The 17,114-nt window shown below is 34.5% G+C and overlaps 2 protein-coding genes across 2 annotated transcripts; both read right to left on the reverse strand.

Moving 5' to 3' along the window:
- Positions 1–135: 135 nt before the first annotated feature.
- Positions 136–4,937, reverse strand: LOC105149500 (methyl farnesoate epoxidase). The gene is made up of 8 exons (XM_011061951.2): positions 4,791–4,937; positions 3,632–3,883; positions 3,173–3,461; positions 2,828–3,063; positions 2,232–2,443; positions 1,520–1,606; positions 1,029–1,170; positions 136–785 (listed from the first exon to the last, which is right to left on the reverse strand). Exons 1-8 carry the CDS (start codon positions 4,876–4,878, stop codon positions 514–516), a joined length of 1,578 nt encoding a protein of 525 aa, XP_011060253.1. The 5' UTR covers positions 4,879–4,937; the 3' UTR covers positions 136–513.
- A 3,557-nt stretch (positions 4,938–8,494) lies between these two features.
- On the reverse strand, positions 8,495–12,192 carry LOC105149458 (uncharacterized). The gene is made up of 3 exons (XM_011061896.2): positions 12,083–12,192; positions 10,984–11,075; positions 8,495–10,448 (listed from the first exon to the last, which is right to left on the reverse strand). Exons 1-3 carry the CDS (start codon positions 12,104–12,106, stop codon positions 8,804–8,806), a joined length of 1,761 nt encoding a protein of 586 aa, XP_011060198.2. The 5' UTR covers positions 12,107–12,192; the 3' UTR covers positions 8,495–8,803.
- Between the last annotated feature and the right edge of the window lie 4,922 nt (positions 12,193–17,114).

Genomic DNA, 17,114 nt, shown 5'->3' on the forward strand with positions numbered 1-17,114 from the left:
ATCTTTAATTTGAAAATAATATCTAATTATGAGATAATATAACTCCTGTCTAAGGAAGCACTTTCGTTTGTAGTCTCTACATCTCTGTTATACGGAAAGAATAGTTTTATTTAAATAAAGTTATATCGATAAGGGTTATATGAGTCAAAAGAAAGTTTTACTTAAAAATTTTAGTTAAATACATATTTGTGAAAATAGTTTGTTAGACTATTAAAACAATCAGTAAGCAAAATCGATCTTTCTGTATATATAAGTAAATCACGTACTGTATTATCGCTCCGATATTTTGTAATACTTTGTATACGGTAATTTGTAATCGACTTGCTTCGTATTATGCATAATGTGTTATACGCGTTACGTCGTCACGTATTACGCATATTAGCGCGAGCTGTTTGACAAAAAGATCCATTTCCGTTAAATATCTGATCTCGTACATGGCGCGGCGCGGTTCGACGTTTGCGAATAACGTTTATTGATTCTATGCCGTGAAAGTTTTGCTTTTACTCGCACGTTTTACGAGTTCAACGAAATCGAGCCCCTTCGCAGAAGTCCAAATGTACCGTCATGTGTGCTCGCGCGGGTCACGTGGCGATCATCGTCACGACTGGATCTTTTCGTGAGCTTGAGGTGATACGGTTTCGGCGACATAGTGAAACCGTCGTAGCCGTTCAGGTTCGGTTTACTGTGCTCGGCTGAGATCTCTATGTCGAAGTAATGCACGACGTAGGTGAAGAATAGGAACAACGTGGAGCGTGCCAGCTGCTCGCCCAGACAGCGTCTCTTGCCTGAAATGGAAAACAATCGCCCGCATTCCCGCAATTAGTTCCAAACAATGACGAATTGATTATCTTTCGCATACCTTCGCGAAGGTTGAAAAATTTGCGTAATATGAAGAGAGAGAAAAAAAAAGTGATTGAAATGGAAATGACATTTGAATAATGATTGCGAAAGTCATTCTTCAGGGACATTAACGGCTATATTTCGACGAGTTGATTGCGTCTCTCGTAGCTTCCTTTATTAAAATTTACCTAAACCGAAAGGCAAACTGTAGTTATTCCGACGGAATTGTCCCTGCTCGTCTAGAAATCGTTGCGGTCGGAATTCGTTTGGTTGTTCCCAGTATGCCTTGTCGTTGTGAGCACTGTGATAGTCAAAGAGAATAATTGTATCCTGCAAAATAACGATACATTGTAGTTTAGGCGCATAATAAAATACAATTTTAAATGCAATGATTTATCAGTAATTAAATGATTTAGCAGTAATTAAAAGAATAGACTTTGATATATACCCACAGATATTTTATCTCATCTTCTGGATAAACTTAAAAAAATCGATGAAAGTACGAGTCGTAGCGATGAAAGTGTGTAATTTATTTTGCGAATAAATATATTAAAGAGAGAGGGGGGGAGAGAGAGAGAGAGAGAGAGAGAGAGAGAGAGAGAGAAGGACAAACTTTAGAAATATTAATTCCTATTTATCGAAACTTGTTAGTGTATCTATAATCAAAGACACCTATTACCTTGGGTATTCGATAACCATTTAAAAAAACATCCTTTGCAGTTGTGTGAGGTACGCCGAGTGGAGCCAAAATTAGATATCTTTGTGCCTGCAATAAATATATCAATTTCATACTTATATCATTTATATGGTTACCATGATAATAGGAAGTTTGTGCGATAACAGATACAGTGAACGCTAAAGTCACGCAAAAGGTTTTTTTTTTTTTTAATTAATTAGTGAAAAGAACATAACGTAATCTTAGCGTTCACGATCGTATCTGATTAAACAGTATTGCAAAAACTCCTTATTACCTTATTTAAGCACTATTGATATTGTTTCCTCAATTATCATTATCTATTTTCGATAATTATATGTTTTATTAGAGTATTTAATAATTTTATTTAAATCTATTATATTTATTATAGATACTACATATACACGTTAATTGAATCTCAAAAACAATTATTTTTTAATGAATATTTTTTTCTGATCGCTTAAATTATTATTGAAATCAAATAAATTATTATTATTATTATTTTTTGTTTTTAGAAAACTCTAATAGGTTTAGAAGTTTTTTAAAAATATTGAAATGTTCAAAACAATAACATATATTGCTACAATGAGATTTTTGTTAAAAATATTAGCTGTCGAATAATTATATACTTCGTGACAGGTTTGTACATAATAGTCCCTATATTTTCTGTAGTTTATATCTCTCTTTCTTACATTACCTCGGCTAAGAAAGCTTCCGTTATTGGTAAGGATGGTAAATCATCCTCAGTTGGAGCTCGTGACCTACCAACGACACTATCTAACTCAGCCTGAAGTACTCTCAACCATTCGGGATTCAGTGATAGGAAGAGAAATATATTCGCTAAAGTGTCACTGGTCGTCTTTGACCCGGCCAAGAAAAGATCAAGGCACAGTATCAATAAATTCTCACCTGCGGTGTGAAACATGCGGCGCAAGTGTGTCAACAATAATTTATTACTTAATTCTTATTTCGTCACTACGTCACCGTACAACGTGCAAATTTACTTATTAATTTGAGAGAAGAAAAATATTTAACACGATTGTATGCTTTATTTTATAGTTTCAATTATCGTCACAAAATACGGGCATAATTTCGAAAAAATTTGTCTTTCGAAATTATTAAATTTGCAAAAGTATCTCGGACAATTTCAGTAATCTATGCAAGGGAATTTGGGAACAAATAAAATTTATAAGTATATATAAATCAGATAAGATTATTGATTTAATTTAAGCAAGAGAAAGCTCCTAATTTAGGTAAGTTTGACATTGTACGGTGTATTAACAATTAACTTACGATCAAAAATCGTATCTTCATTCTCATCATATTTACAAATCTCCAAAAGAAACGCATCAATCAAATTACGTGGCGGATCATTGGATAGCTCCCTCTCGTGTATCTTGATCTCCTCGTCCAGGAAGCGCCACAGATTCTCTAGAATCTCCATCAGCTCTTCGTATCCTGATAATTCCGGGATAACGAAACGTAGAAAAGGCATCTGCGAAACCACTCCACCCATGATATCCATTAATCTAATGTAAAATATCAAAAACGATATTTAATTTTACAAAAATAATTATCTGCAGTATCTTATTGAGTTTTGAGTTTTGTTAAACAATAAGAACTCTCATCAGAATTTACTTGAAGGCGTCGTGAACCAACGTAAGCGCTTCTTGCAGCTTTTGATCCTCGTACTTGAATTTGTGCCCAGCAATCATGAACCACAGCGAATTGATCACCGCGACATCGAATGCAGTGTGCATCGTCACCGCGCCACTCTCGCTCATTTGTTGTAAATGATCAACGAGATTTTGAGCCTCCAGAACCAATTGTTCTTTCATAACTGACTGACCTATACCGAACGTCCGCAGATGCCGCATCGTAAATCTACGAGTCCGTGCCCACATGGTGCCCTCAGTGAACAGAACACCTTGAATAATAAATACCGCTTGAATAACGGAACTGAATGACACAGATACCAAAGGCTTTATTTTTTTGTGTCAAATTGTTAAAACATATGGATAATTTTCCAAATTTTTGGCATATTAATTTCAAACGTTAGAAATTAATTTCGTTTATTACATATACATATCTGCGTACCCTTTCTCTTTCCGAACGATCGTACTCTAAAGAAAAATCCATCCGGCCGGCTGTTGAATTCATCTTGAAGAAGAGCCTTCTTCACCAAATTATACGTTGAAATTACCACCACCTTTTGAACTCCAAGCTTTAATCCTATTATAGGTCCATACGTACGCTCCAGATCTTGCATAACTAGATAAATGTATCCAAGTTTCGAGCGTAGCCATGCGAACTTCAGGAAACATCCGAATAATGGTATCCACAGTGGGCCTATACAGCAAATATTTGACACAGAGTGTTACATAATCAAAGACATTAATATAAAGTCTTTCATAGTTTTGTTTAGCAAAAATATAAAAGATCGTTACGTATATCTCGTTACTTGTCAAATATTAATATTGAGCTCGTTAATTGAATTTTTAAATCTAGAGGAATATTTTTTATCTCACAAAGAAAACCCCCAAAGAAAACACTAAAACAGTTGCAAATTAAACATTCTGCTGAACGCGATCATTATTAGAGCACTGTTGTATTTAAATTATAATTCTTATAAAGTAAAATAAAATTAATTTTTTAATAATTGCCTAAGATTTGAGCGCATCAGATATCATTTTGAATAGAACATATGTATAATTATAATGTTCATTATTTTCCCATATGTCATGAGAAAACATTGAATGATAAACTAAGTATTTAATAATATCTTTATTGATACATATAGCATTAAAGAAAACTTTAAATTTAAATTAAATTTAATGTAATTAAAAAATAAAAAAAATTTTGATGATAAATTTATTTCGCAAATTTATCTATCAAATAAATTTCATTTAAGAAAAAAAAGTGATGTCATCTATGATAAAATTGTGTGAATTCTAGAAATAAATTAAATATTTAAAACTCTATACGCTCTTCAAGATCCTTTAACTTTCTCTCGAAAGATCGGCTTTCTGAAATAGATACTTTCAGAGAAATTAACTTGTAATGTCTATGGTAAGACATCTTTTAATCTATTAGCATCTTTTTACAGCATGAAATACTTTACACGTCAGTGAAATATTTTACTTACTACATCAAATATATATGAATACCGAAAAATGCAGTAATCGTGTGAACGTTTGGGCACTAATTGAACACTTTGCGAGTGTTACATTATTATTGAATTTTGCGCTTCACTTACCAGGTGGATAATTTCTTGGTTTAATGCAATCACAGATGCAGTAAAGACAAACAAAAATGGAAAGAAAAATAATCGTCAAACACAGCATGTTCCAAGATGCATCACTTGGTAACTTCTACAATAGTTTATATAGACCTGTGCTCTCTACATATACATATGGGGTGTGTGTGTGTGTGTGTGTGTATGTGTGTGTGGGGCGGGTATGTGTGGTATGAGTGTGTATATATATATATATATATATATATATATATATATATATATATATACACACACAGTGTACATACTCACAATATATATACATATATACATACGTAACAAAGCGAACGTATAAGCTGCTAGTCATAACAACTCTTATCGGAACAACCCTTATGACCCGAAACAAAAATATCGTTCTCCGACTACCATTTTAGCGTATGTATCCTGGAATCTAGGTATTAAAAAGTGACAAAATTTTTCTTTATAATTTAACTGAGATATTTTTGACATATAATATTAAATAAATTTGGCGTAAAAATATAGCTAAAATCCATACTTCTAATTGCATTAACATGAAATTCGTTTTTTTTTTTTTTAAATAATATCTCCAGTAAAAATATTAATTTTTTAAATTTGAACTATTGAGTTGGTAAGGAAGTAATTGCGTTTTTTTTAGCTCAAAGTTGTATATACAATATCTTCGTCAATAATAAATGAAATTTAAATGTAAAAAAAGGATTTTAAAGCTTGAAATCTTTTGAATCTTTACTTTTAAAAGCTTACCACATTTTTTTTAAGTTTATTGAGTTTGGTAATTTTTACATACTAAAAACTACGAACTGAAAAAGACGAAAAATTTTCTTCTCACTTTGTGGGTTTGTAATGTGAAAACTTGATACTTTCCCTACAAAATTGTTTTTTTTAAATATTCCTACGATTTTTGGTTACTGAGTTATTGCGGATTAAATAAAAAGAACGTTTTGACTTTAATTGCTCATAACTCCGTTAAAAATTTCCGTCGCAATTTAAAAAAGAGATTCTTAAAGCTGAAACTTTATTCTATCAAGTTATACTTATATTGGCTGGTAAGAAAGTAATTGCGGTTTTTACTGATAGATGCCTTTTAAAAAAACGCAATTACTTTCTTGCCAATCCAATACGTGCGTTAATTAATCTTTTACTATAATATCGAAAGTTAGCTGATCAAAAGACACAACTGAGAACGTTACTGAAATTAAGTTAATTAGTAAATTTGGAATGTTTCCTTTGGTAAGAAGAGAAAACGAATCCAGACTAATTCATTTAGAAATAATAAAATTGCCAAGCGATATCCTTGATTATAATTTCTGGTGAAAATCAAGTCGAGGTGACGCGGATAGACACATGGTTTCTCTCTCGTGAGAAATATGCGATATTTAGAAATTATTATTTCTATTATGTTGCAAAATGTCTGTTATCACGGCCATCGCGCTTACAGATCTCAATTTGCATATGAATGTCAAAACAACTAAGAAAGGAGTGAATTAGCCTTGAGTATGTTTGCCTAACTGTTTGTTATTAGAATATCCTTTAGAAAGAGAGAACCTTCAACTATCGAAATTAATTCCAAACTCATTAGATATAAGCAAAAATAAGAATAACAGAAAGTAGACAATCGTGAGGTGTATTTTACCTCAATCGAGCCTTCAATATGATAATGTTTAGCATTTTTTGACAAGATACATATGTATACATATATCTCCACTGCGGGCTCAATATATAACTGCATTAATTAGGCAGGGGCATTATCAATCAGAAATTGTGACATTCAAAGTCGCTTCTCTCTTTCTACAGCACTCTATTTTGTTACGCTTTGAGAAAAGTCAAGCAACGTTACAACTACAAAAGAACACAGCCATAAATTCTAAGAGAAGCCTTAATTATGCGCATATTCCGCATTTACGACGCTATTATAAGCGCAGAAACTAGTAATGAAACATCGAGCCCGTGAAAGCTCGAATATAAATCTTTTGGAAATTTCTGCAAAATAAAACTTCCTTCTAAAGGAAGATGACAGAAGATGACAATTGCGTGACTCCCATGAATTTCGTAAGCGCGCGAAGATCTGTCGGATGAGAGTCATACAACGAGAGTCAGACGAAAGTGAAAATACTTCCTGTCTGTCATATCAAGGAAACGACATACAGGAAAACGTATCACGATTTCTCTAAAATTCTCTCCTCTTCTTTTCTTTCCTTTTTATTATCTCGTTTATCTCACGATCGGAGAAAAATCTTCCGTAGTTGACGCCTGAGTGAAATCCTATCGTCATCGTCATCAATCGAGCAGAGTCTGCGTCGCGCAATATGGTGCGGCTGTACCGGGACAGCACGGTGGCATGGATTAATTTATATCGTTGTGTGGGTGCACGGATACTTTCTCCACGGTCGAGGTCCTCTACATGCTGGTCACCTCTACCTTCCATAACAGACTCCACTTTCTCCAATTTCGCGCGGAATACGTGCGCGTATTCACGTTGCATCATCTACGCTTCATAAGTTCGGGATGATGGCGATTTGCTGGAATTGGAGTAACCGTTTAGATAGTTTATCTTTGAGGAAACGGTTATCGATATAATATAAAGCTCTCGGCTTCGGTTTTTCTTTCCGATATATGAGATAAAAAAAAAAGAAGAAAGTCAATGTTTAGTTAATCGACTGTGAAAAGGGGAACTATATATTTTAGAGTTATTTTTAAAATAAAAAATAATTGATTCGTTTATTATTATTGTCAGCATTTGTTTCGTTATATAGCAGCATATTTCTTTTCATAATTCTTTTCATTAAATTTATCAAGTTACTATATTTCAAAACTTATTATTACTTACGAGAGACAGACGTATTAGGGAGTTTTTGCAATAACGTGGATTCAGATACGGTGAACGCTAAACTCACGTTATCCTTTTTTTTAATTAGTTTTGATTAGTTTTAATTGTTATTGTTAAGAAAAAGATAACGTGACCTTAGCGTTTATCATATCTGGATAAACGATATTGCAGAAACTTCCTATTTATTATTTATTATTTGTTTTATATAAAGTAATTTTATATAATGTTTCTTATATCGTTCAATTATCCCTCTTGGCAATTTAATTTGTTCAATTTATCCTGTTTACTATGTGTGTTCCATAAATTTGGAATTATATGAAACAATAAAGTTGGATATGTAAGATATAGGTATCAGTGCTTTCTCTCATTCAATGATAATTTGTTGTACTTCTTTTTAGAAATCTAAAATAGAAAATTAAGTCTAAAATGTCGTATTCGTGACAACAATAAGAAAAATAAGACAATAAGAACAAATAGTTAATAAATATAATGTTTATTTAATCATATTATAGCGAAAAAAATGATTAAATGGCTTTTAGAAAGCAAATGTAATTTATCTAGATTTAAAAATGTATGTCATAATGAATATCCAATCGTATTTATACTGAACGCAATATCTTAAAAATTTTTCGTCGTTGAATTTATTCGATATACAGATTTCCGTACACCTAAAAAATAAAAATGTGCATATAATTTTTCTTTCTGTTTGTATTAAAAATATTTTGTAAATTCTATTCCTGCTGTGTATATCTGATTTATCTTTATTCTATTATCACATATCAAATAAACAAGTAAAAGTTGTATTACTATTCTTGTAAAAACATACTTGAAGATCAAGGGTGAAATAACGATAGGCAAAGAATTAACAAAATACTTATAAACTTTATTCGTAACAGTATTAGTTAACAATTGGAGAGACAACAACATGTATAAAAAAAAGAAAACAAGGAAAGGGAAAAAAGGTTACGACATTTCTAGGTAAAGGAGATACCCCGAAAGACAGGGAGCGCGTCAGTCAAACAATTTCGACTTAAGTTTTACGACCTTATATTAATCCTAAGACGTAATATATACAGCGGCTTATGTTACAGCATTCTCCCGTGGAGATGTTTGTACAAGCATTTTTTTTGGGGATTACAGTGCGATTATTCTGCACGGAAATCTAGCCCTGTCAACGGCTAGGGAACGCAAAGTTGGCTTGACCTCCGTTTTGATTAGCAGATGGTGGTACTAGATCCTGCGTGATCGTCGGCGAACCTGCTTGGAAAGAATGGGAACTGTCCCATTTGACTTTGTTATTGTCCACTTTACGTTGCTGTAGCTGATGTTGTCGTGGCTGTGCTTGTTGTTGCTGTGTTTGCTTATTCTGTTGGACACCTTTCTCGAGACTATAAGGCACAATTTGAGTATTCTGAGCCTGTGTGTCTTTACGGTCCCAACCATGATGATGATGATGATGGTCCTCATTGGGGAACCACTCGGATATCCAAACTGGTTTCCATATCTTTTTCCACGCTGGTACCCAGATTTCCTTCCAAGCAGGCACCCAAATTTGCTTCCATGCTTCCTTCCAAGCAAGCTTTTTGTCGGGGATCCATTCTAGTTTTTTCTCACTTTTCCAGATTTGCTTCCAAGCCTCCTTCCACTCGAGTTTCTTGTCAGGGACCCAGATGAGTTTTTTGGCCGGCTTCCAAATCTGTTTCCAAGCTTCTTTCCAGACCAGTTTTTTATCCTCTACCCAGATTTGTTTTTTCGCTGGTTTCCAAACTTGTTTCCAAGCCTCTTTCCATTCAAGCTTCTTATCCGAGACCCAGATCTGTTTTTTCGCCGATTTCCAATATTTCTTCCACACCGGCTTCCAGATCAACTTCTTTTTCCAAAGATCATGGCTGGTGTATTGCCATCCATGATGATCCGTACCGTGGAAGTGTTCACCCGGTATACCAATCTTCACCCATTCGGGAATCCAAAGTTTTTTCCAAGCGGGGACTTGAATTTCTTTCCACACTGGTACCTGAATCTCTTTCCAAACGGGCTTCCAAATCTTTTTCCACGCGGGTACTTGAATTTCCTTCCAAGCGGGTACCTTGATTGGCTGCCAAATTGGCTTCCAGATTTTTTTCCAAGCCGGCACCTGTATTTCTTTCCACACCGGAACTTGAATCTCTTTCCACACAGGTTTCCAGATTTTCTTCCAAGCTGGTACTTGAATTTCCTTCCACACCGCTTTTTGAGTTGGTACCCAAATAGGCTTCCAGATTTTCTTCCATGCAGGTTTCCAAATTTGTTTCTTTGCCGGTTTCCAGATCTTCTTCCAGCCCGGCTTCCAGATTAGTTTCTTCTTCCAGTAGCCTTTGTCATGATGATCGTCATGGCCGCCATGATGGTCTTCAATTCCTCCACCGCCACCTCCAAAATCACCTCCACCTAGATGACCACCGATGTCACCTCCATAACCACCACCGCCGCCTATGTGACCTCCATGACCACCAATGTCACCGCCGCCTATGTGACCTCCGATGTCACCACCTCCAAAGTGACCGCCGACATCGCCACCGCCAAAATGACCACCAATATCGCCACCTCCAAAATGACCGCCATCGTCACCACCTCCAAAATGACCACCGCCATCGCCACCTCCAAAATGACCACCGCCATCGCCACCTCCAAAATGACCGCCGCCATCGCCACCTCCAAAATGACCGCCGACGTCGCCGCCGCCACCAAAGTGACCACCAATATCGCCACCCCCATAACCACTGCTGCCATAATTACCACTGTCGCCTCCCCATCGTTTTTGCGCATTAGTACCGTATCTGCGACAATCATTCAGTACCAAAAATAAATTAACGTAATAAATTTTACATTCATATTTATTATATATATTCATCTTTATCTTCTTTTATATGCAAAAGCCTTTCAAGATCTCTATATCTGTCTCTCTATATTTATAAATTATTTTCAATTTAAAATGAATACGAAATAATAAAATTGTAAAGTATAGAAATGTGTGTGTGAAAAAAAAATAAAAAGGAACTTAGAAACGCATCATTAATCACTAACATCTCATAATTTGAACCTTGACAAATTAATATAAAATTTTACAACATACATCATACGCATTATAATCAAATATGGCTTAGAAAAAAATTGTTTCTTTTTTATTAAATTAAAATATAATAAATTAAATTAATTATAGTTTTGTAACACTAAAACTAAATAGAAAGAATAATTCAATATAAATAAAAATGCCTATATGATCTTTCTGTGGTTGTTAAATTATAAACCACGGAAACTCATATAGACATTCTCACATAGACTTGGATTCATTATTAAAGTTGTCATACGTACGGAGTTTGCTGCTGTGACTTCTGCTGTAATTGCGTTTGATCCACAGCCTTACTCGCCACAAGAGCGGCTTGCAGTAGCAGCGCTAGTACAGCCTGTAAACAACAAAATGATATAATAATGACAAGAACTCATTAGCAGTTATTGATGGAAATGTTTTTCTGCCTCTTGTTTCTTATGAATTTTAATATTAACGATTTGAGGTGGAATAACTTTTAAAATTCCTCTGTAATCAATATAGTACACAGATACGATAATTTTAGCGTAATGAAGTATTTACTGGCCGATAATATTTATTAGAATATATAAATATTTCTAAATAAAATAAATCGGTCTAAAAAATCATAGAGAGATTGGTATTTATATATAAAAAAATTTCTGATGGCAAATTCAGGACGGAATCCATAGACGTTGCTCAAGTTTCGAGATGGCTTTGAGCTAGATATTTAAAAGCCATTAGTTATTTTATGTTATGAGACGTAGTAATCTTAGTCTTAAGACATTGAGATGGTCTTGAGAATAAGAACTATGTATTACTGGCCTAAGATTCATAAATCCAAAAGTTTAAACATTTGTATAAATAGAATCCTGAAATTTAAAATCATAATTTTAAATTAATAGTCTTAGATCTATTAAAAAAAGAAATTGTGTAGGCAGATAGATTTATAATTCCGTGAATTTATAAATATATATAAGTTTTTCAATTCACAAAAATATTGATGGGTGCTTATAAAGAATTCTTTGCTTTGACTTGATTATAACGAACCGCAATGCAGTTAAAAATCTAACAAAAGACTTATACATCCTGTCCAAATTGGCGATGGTTTATATCCGTCGAATTGAGCACCATGCTCGTTCAATAAGCGATAAACAGCGAAGAAGAACGTCTTCTCGAACTTGAAACGATGCACTTTGAAATTGCATTTTTCCGATATGCATTGCGATGCAACTACTTAAACCACGCCAATTAACCAGAAGATCTGCGCGAGATGATGGCAAGTATGACTGGTGGTAACATGATTGAAACATGATGGAAACGCGCGAGCACAACGCACGGAACTGACACCGATTGAAAGAGTGAAAATTAATTAGAACAACTGACCGCGCATCCCGGGCGAATCCTCATATTTCTCGCAGTGCCGCCCGTCGGGCTCGGGCCGCGTGCTCCTGTTCCTGGGCGCAGGAAAACGTAGCTTACTTCGTCCAATCATTGGAACGCCGTAGTTATATAGGCGCGTATCCTCCCCTGAAGGCATCACCGCAGGAGCATCATGGTAAGGAAGTCAGCGGCCGATGAACGGCGGTGGTGGCGAACCGTCGACGGTGGAGGTGGTCTCGTCGGTGTCTCACGTAGTGGAAATCGGGGAATTTCATCTGCAATTTGCAAGGTGGTGGTAATGCCCAGCGCCATTTTGGGTCCCGGACCTCCTACGAGTGAACCCTCTTCTTCCTCCTCTCCTCCACCTCTTCTTCCACCATCGTCCTCCTTCTAACACCCCCACTTCCGGAGCGCGATCAGGCCTCTGTCCAGGTGAGCGATATCATCCACTTGGAGAAAGTGATCGAGAGCACGATTCGGTCGAGCAAGCAAGAGCGGTTCCAGTTATTCCCGCGCCTGCAGTGTTTCAACAGTGAAGTTCAAGACTGGCAAGGTTATGCGACAAGGTTATGTCTCGCCTCCAGATTATTTCGATATTGTCGGAAAGAGAAAGAACGGAAACATGCCTAATGCCTTCCACGTTAGATATCACGAAACAAGGTTTCTTGTTTTCTTTCTACCCGAACCGGTCTTTGTCCCATAAGTCTGCTGCGAAAGCGACGCTATCTGTTTCCTATTAATAAAAATAAATGTTGGTATAGCAATATATAGAACGTTTAATTATTAATGATATGAATTTAATATTATAGACACGTTGTAATATTTTTCTAAATTATAACTGGAATCCAAAACAAGTTTTCAGATCATTAATCTCTTCTAATGTTAAAAAATGATATTTTTGTACATTACAGTATGCGAATATTTCTATGCATATTTAAATAAGACATAAATCTTTTCAAGTGTTTTTAAAAACATTTTAATTACAAATAAATAGATATTATGGAAATACAATGTATAAATCTTAGAGACACTTTATGTAACATTTAATTCGATTCACAGCTATGCAAATGCGGCTCGTTCGTACATAAAAATTTATTCAAAAATTTTAAATTATTTTAATTATCCGGAAATTTATGTCAAGATAAAAATTAAAAAGCTCTATTTGCCATATGTAACAAAGTTATTTGTTTCTTTAAAGAATGAGCTTGAAACAGTATTAAATCGCGCCATAATTTTCATGCTCATCTAATTGTATAAGTGTGTAAAGACAATTTTAATTATATTTTACGTCAAATAACATTGATAAAATGATTAATTAATGATTATTAATATAAATGTTAAATATAATTTTTTAAGACTTTTTAAGAATTTTCGATAAAATATAATTACACTGAAAAAGAATGTTTTAAACCTTAATACATATTTCTTTGAAAAGTAAACATTTACTTATAGTAAATAAATATTTACTTTATAAAAAATAACTGAATTAATGGTTTTTGTATTAAATATACGTTTATATTTAGTAAATATTTAAATATTAGAACTATTCAAACAAATATTTATTAAAATTTATTATCTCTTTTCAGTGTAATTTAAGTGAAATTCCCCATCGTATATACTACAGCTATTATTGTTTATGTAATCTTCAAAGTAGCGATACGTGTCCAAATGGCAAAGCGAAACGAATGTCGCCTATCAAACAAGCAAAATTGGATATGAAACGAGATAGGTATTTTAATAGAGAGAGCGTGGAATCGGGGTCATTTAAAGGCAGTTCGAAATTCGAATAGAATCCTGTAACGTAGAAAGAATTACCGACGATTTGTGGCCCTTGCCACAGCGCATTTAATCGCTCCGTTTTGCGCTTACGACCGCGCGATTTTCTTCAAACGACGACCGCTTTTCGATGTCGCGAGAGAAAGCGTACGAGAGAACGGTTTCGTGCGTACGAAGTGTGCAAACGCATTTTCCGCTTTTTATCGCGAAGACAACAATGCGCGCGGCTGCTGCAACGAGCAGCTGAGAAAATAAGATCTAACGAGGCTCATTCGTGAGATTCCAGAATGATAGCGAGAATATCAAGCGACACTCTCGCTTGCCGAGGAATGGATATCGGGGATATCGGGAAGCAGTATCAAGAAGGAGACACCGTTGGTGACGACAGGTGATAAAAAATAGAAAACGAAGACACCAGAGATTGATGCAGGAGCGTTCAAGTGGCGTTTAACGGTAGACGTTAAACTGCGTTAAGTGCATGTATCCGTTTAACACGTCGCGTCGACTCATGGATGAAAGTGAATTCTCTCGTCCACGACGATAGCTAGAGAGTCGATATTGCGCCTCGATATCTACACACGAAACTCGGGGTATGCGTTCTCACTATTCCGGTTCGTAAATCATTCACCCGTTAGCTGCTCCAGATTTTCGAATGCCGCTGGCATGAGAGCCATCGGAGCAAATCACCGGATGATATTTGGCGATTTCCCTTATCGCGAGGATATCCGCTTTCGGACGGTTCGATTGTTCGTTTATAATTGGATGTGATTGCGAAAGAAAGGTCCCAACATGAAATATATGAGACGTAATTAAACAAGAAACTCTCTCTTCATAAAAATATCTTCGAAGAAATAATCTTCGAACGCTTTTTGCGTGTATTTATTTTAAATTTGTTTTATTACATAGAATTTGTATGTATATATTTGTATATACATACAAATATTTGTGTATGTGTATATATATATATATATATATATATATATATATATATATATATTTGTATGTATATAATTAAACATTTTTTCTCATACAATCAGAATATTCTGATATTTCTAGATAAAATCTCATGCTGTCAAGAATGAAGAATTGTACGCACAAATTATTATGAACTTTTGGTTCATAAATGTATTTTATCTTCTTACTATTCTTATTCCTTTATTATTTTTTAGAATCTCGCATGAAGTACGGCATAATTAAGGAGAAATTTTGAAATCCGAAACGAGACAAAACAATATCAGCAATCACGTGGCTGAGATTGAAAACATATTTGTGTGTTTGTCTACCATTGAAGGTAACCCAAATAACAAGAAGACGTTTCTCAAGAGTCCCGGTATTTTCGAATATTTAAGGGTCACATTTAGAAAGCAAAAGTGTATACACGCGTATCGATCGATATGTCGAACAGCTTGAGTGTAAACGGGGATTTCTACCGGCCCCAATTTTCTATTTGTACTTGTCTTAAGATTTTTCAAACATCAATGACTCTGAAAACGAAGTTTATTGGTGTAAGGAGACACCTTTGCCTCGACCTTTGATACCAAATCTTTGATGACATTGATAATCTTATTAAAGAGATCATTATACAATGAGTCGATCAGAAGCGATCTATTGCATCGTTATTAGATAATCACACATAATCCGATACTCTTGAAATAATATATTAATCATTCGTGATCTTAATTTATTTTGATCTTATTATTCCATCATCTGTTTAAACATTTATATGTACATAAGTTTCTGTGTTTTTTTAACATCTTGTTTTTTTGTTTAACAAGTCCAAAGCAAATGTTTTGTCGATGTATTTCAATTTCATTAATTTTACATAATTTTCACTTTTTTGCGTTTCCTCTAGTTTGCGATCTAATTAACTGAGGATCTGTTTCTGAAGACCGGAACAAGATTTCTTAAGCGCTTTAAATGCCTAATTAGCCTTTCTTATTCTTATTATTTTTCCTTACCTTGTGGCCAAGCCGTTAAAATTCTTTCGTAATTTTATGCTGGCTTTATCGGTCTACGCAAGCATCTCAAGTGCTTGATTTCAAATACTCGATGCATTCTGCTGCGCACACCGCCGAAGAAAGTTCGCGGAAGAAAGTTAATCTTTCGAAATCGTGATACGAGAAAGATACTTTATGTTTAATTTCTTCGAAGCCCCGTCAGAAAAATCGACACTTCTGAATTCCCTTAAGTTAAAAACTTTGTCAATACTCGTATCCAAATGTTAAGAAAAGTAATAATTGCAAATATCTAAATTTATTAATGAAAGCATTAATAATTATTATCTCTCCATTCTGTTCGTAATAAAACAATAAAGAGTTCTGCAATGTAAAATAAATATTAAAATTTAATTTGTTCTTCGATTTAATCTTGCAGTAAATCATTTGAAAATGTAATATGCAATTGCGAGAACAAATCGCGGATAATTGCTTTTAATTAACAAGCTAAGACAATTTTCACTAGCAGTGTTCTGTAGCAGCATAAATTGGATGCTCAATTCGAGTAGAAGATTCGTATTTCAATTGACGTTAAAATTGTAAGAGACAAATATCATTGCAATAAGGAGAGATCATTTCTAGTTTGTGACGTGCGAGTAGCGGTATATTATTCCACGAGTGAAAAGTCAGTCGCATTGCGATGGCTCCGAAACCACGAATGACGTCGAGCATCCATAATGTTGTTGCGTTGCGGTGACTATAAAAAGACTCGTTACGTAATCCGTCGTTCGTCTTTGCCCGCTATAATTAATTAGGATGTCAATCACATCGTCATCGATTATCCTTACAGTAACGATTGATATTTCTAATCTGTGCTAATTCGAATTAGCATTAATTTAATACAGCAATCTACATCTGTTTATCTCATCTGCATATATCAATCAAATCTCTCGAATTATTTGTGCACTCAAAATTCAAATAATAATTTCAATATCCGTGCAAATTGGAAGGCTTTCTTTACAAGACGGAAAGATAGTAAATCTAGCGCGATAATGTAAGCTAATTTTTTCCGGCTTTTTAAACAAACTCTCTAAGTCGGTGTAATTACCATAGACGCGCAATTAATTTTTATGCTGCACGCGATGTGAATACTTTATTCAGGAGTCAGGATTTTCATACAAACGAGAAAATACTTCTTTCGCCAATAGTACCTCGTACGAGTATGCGGAAATTAAAAATATTGCCTCTGAACTGTTGATAATGATTTATTTATTTTATATTCCGTACATTTTTATACACCTAGTATTTCCAATTAGGAAATTGAC

The sequence above is a fragment of the Acromyrmex echinatior genome, chromosome 5 (genome assembly GCF_024713525.1).
Source record: "Acromyrmex echinatior isolate Ae372 chromosome 5, ASM2471352v2, whole genome shotgun sequence".
NCBI classification, from domain to species: Eukaryota; Metazoa; Arthropoda; class Insecta; order Hymenoptera; family Formicidae; genus Acromyrmex; species Acromyrmex echinatior.

Coding starts and splice junctions, on each gene's coding strand:
- LOC105149500 (XM_011061951.2), bottom strand. CDS start 4,878: ATGCTGTGTTTGACGATTATTTTTCTTTCCATTTTTGTTTGTCTTTAC. Junction 3,462..3,631: donor ATCGTTCGGAAAGAGAAAGG/GTACGCAGATAT, acceptor TTATTATTCAAG/GTGTTCTGTTCACTGAGGGC. Junction 3,064..3,172: donor TTGGTTCACGACGCCTTCAA/GTAAATTCTGAT, acceptor ATTTTACATTAG/ATTAATGGATATCATGGGTG.
- LOC105149458 (XM_011061896.2), bottom strand. CDS start 12,106: ATGAGGATTCGCCCGGGATGCGCG. Junction 11,076..12,082: donor GGATTCGCCCGGGATGCGCG/GTCAGTTGTTCT, acceptor TGTTGTTTACAG/GCTGTACTAGCGCTGCTACT. Junction 10,449..10,983: donor AAGTCACAGCAGCAAACTCC/GTACGTATGACA, acceptor TGATTGTCGCAG/ATACGGTACTAATGCGCAAA.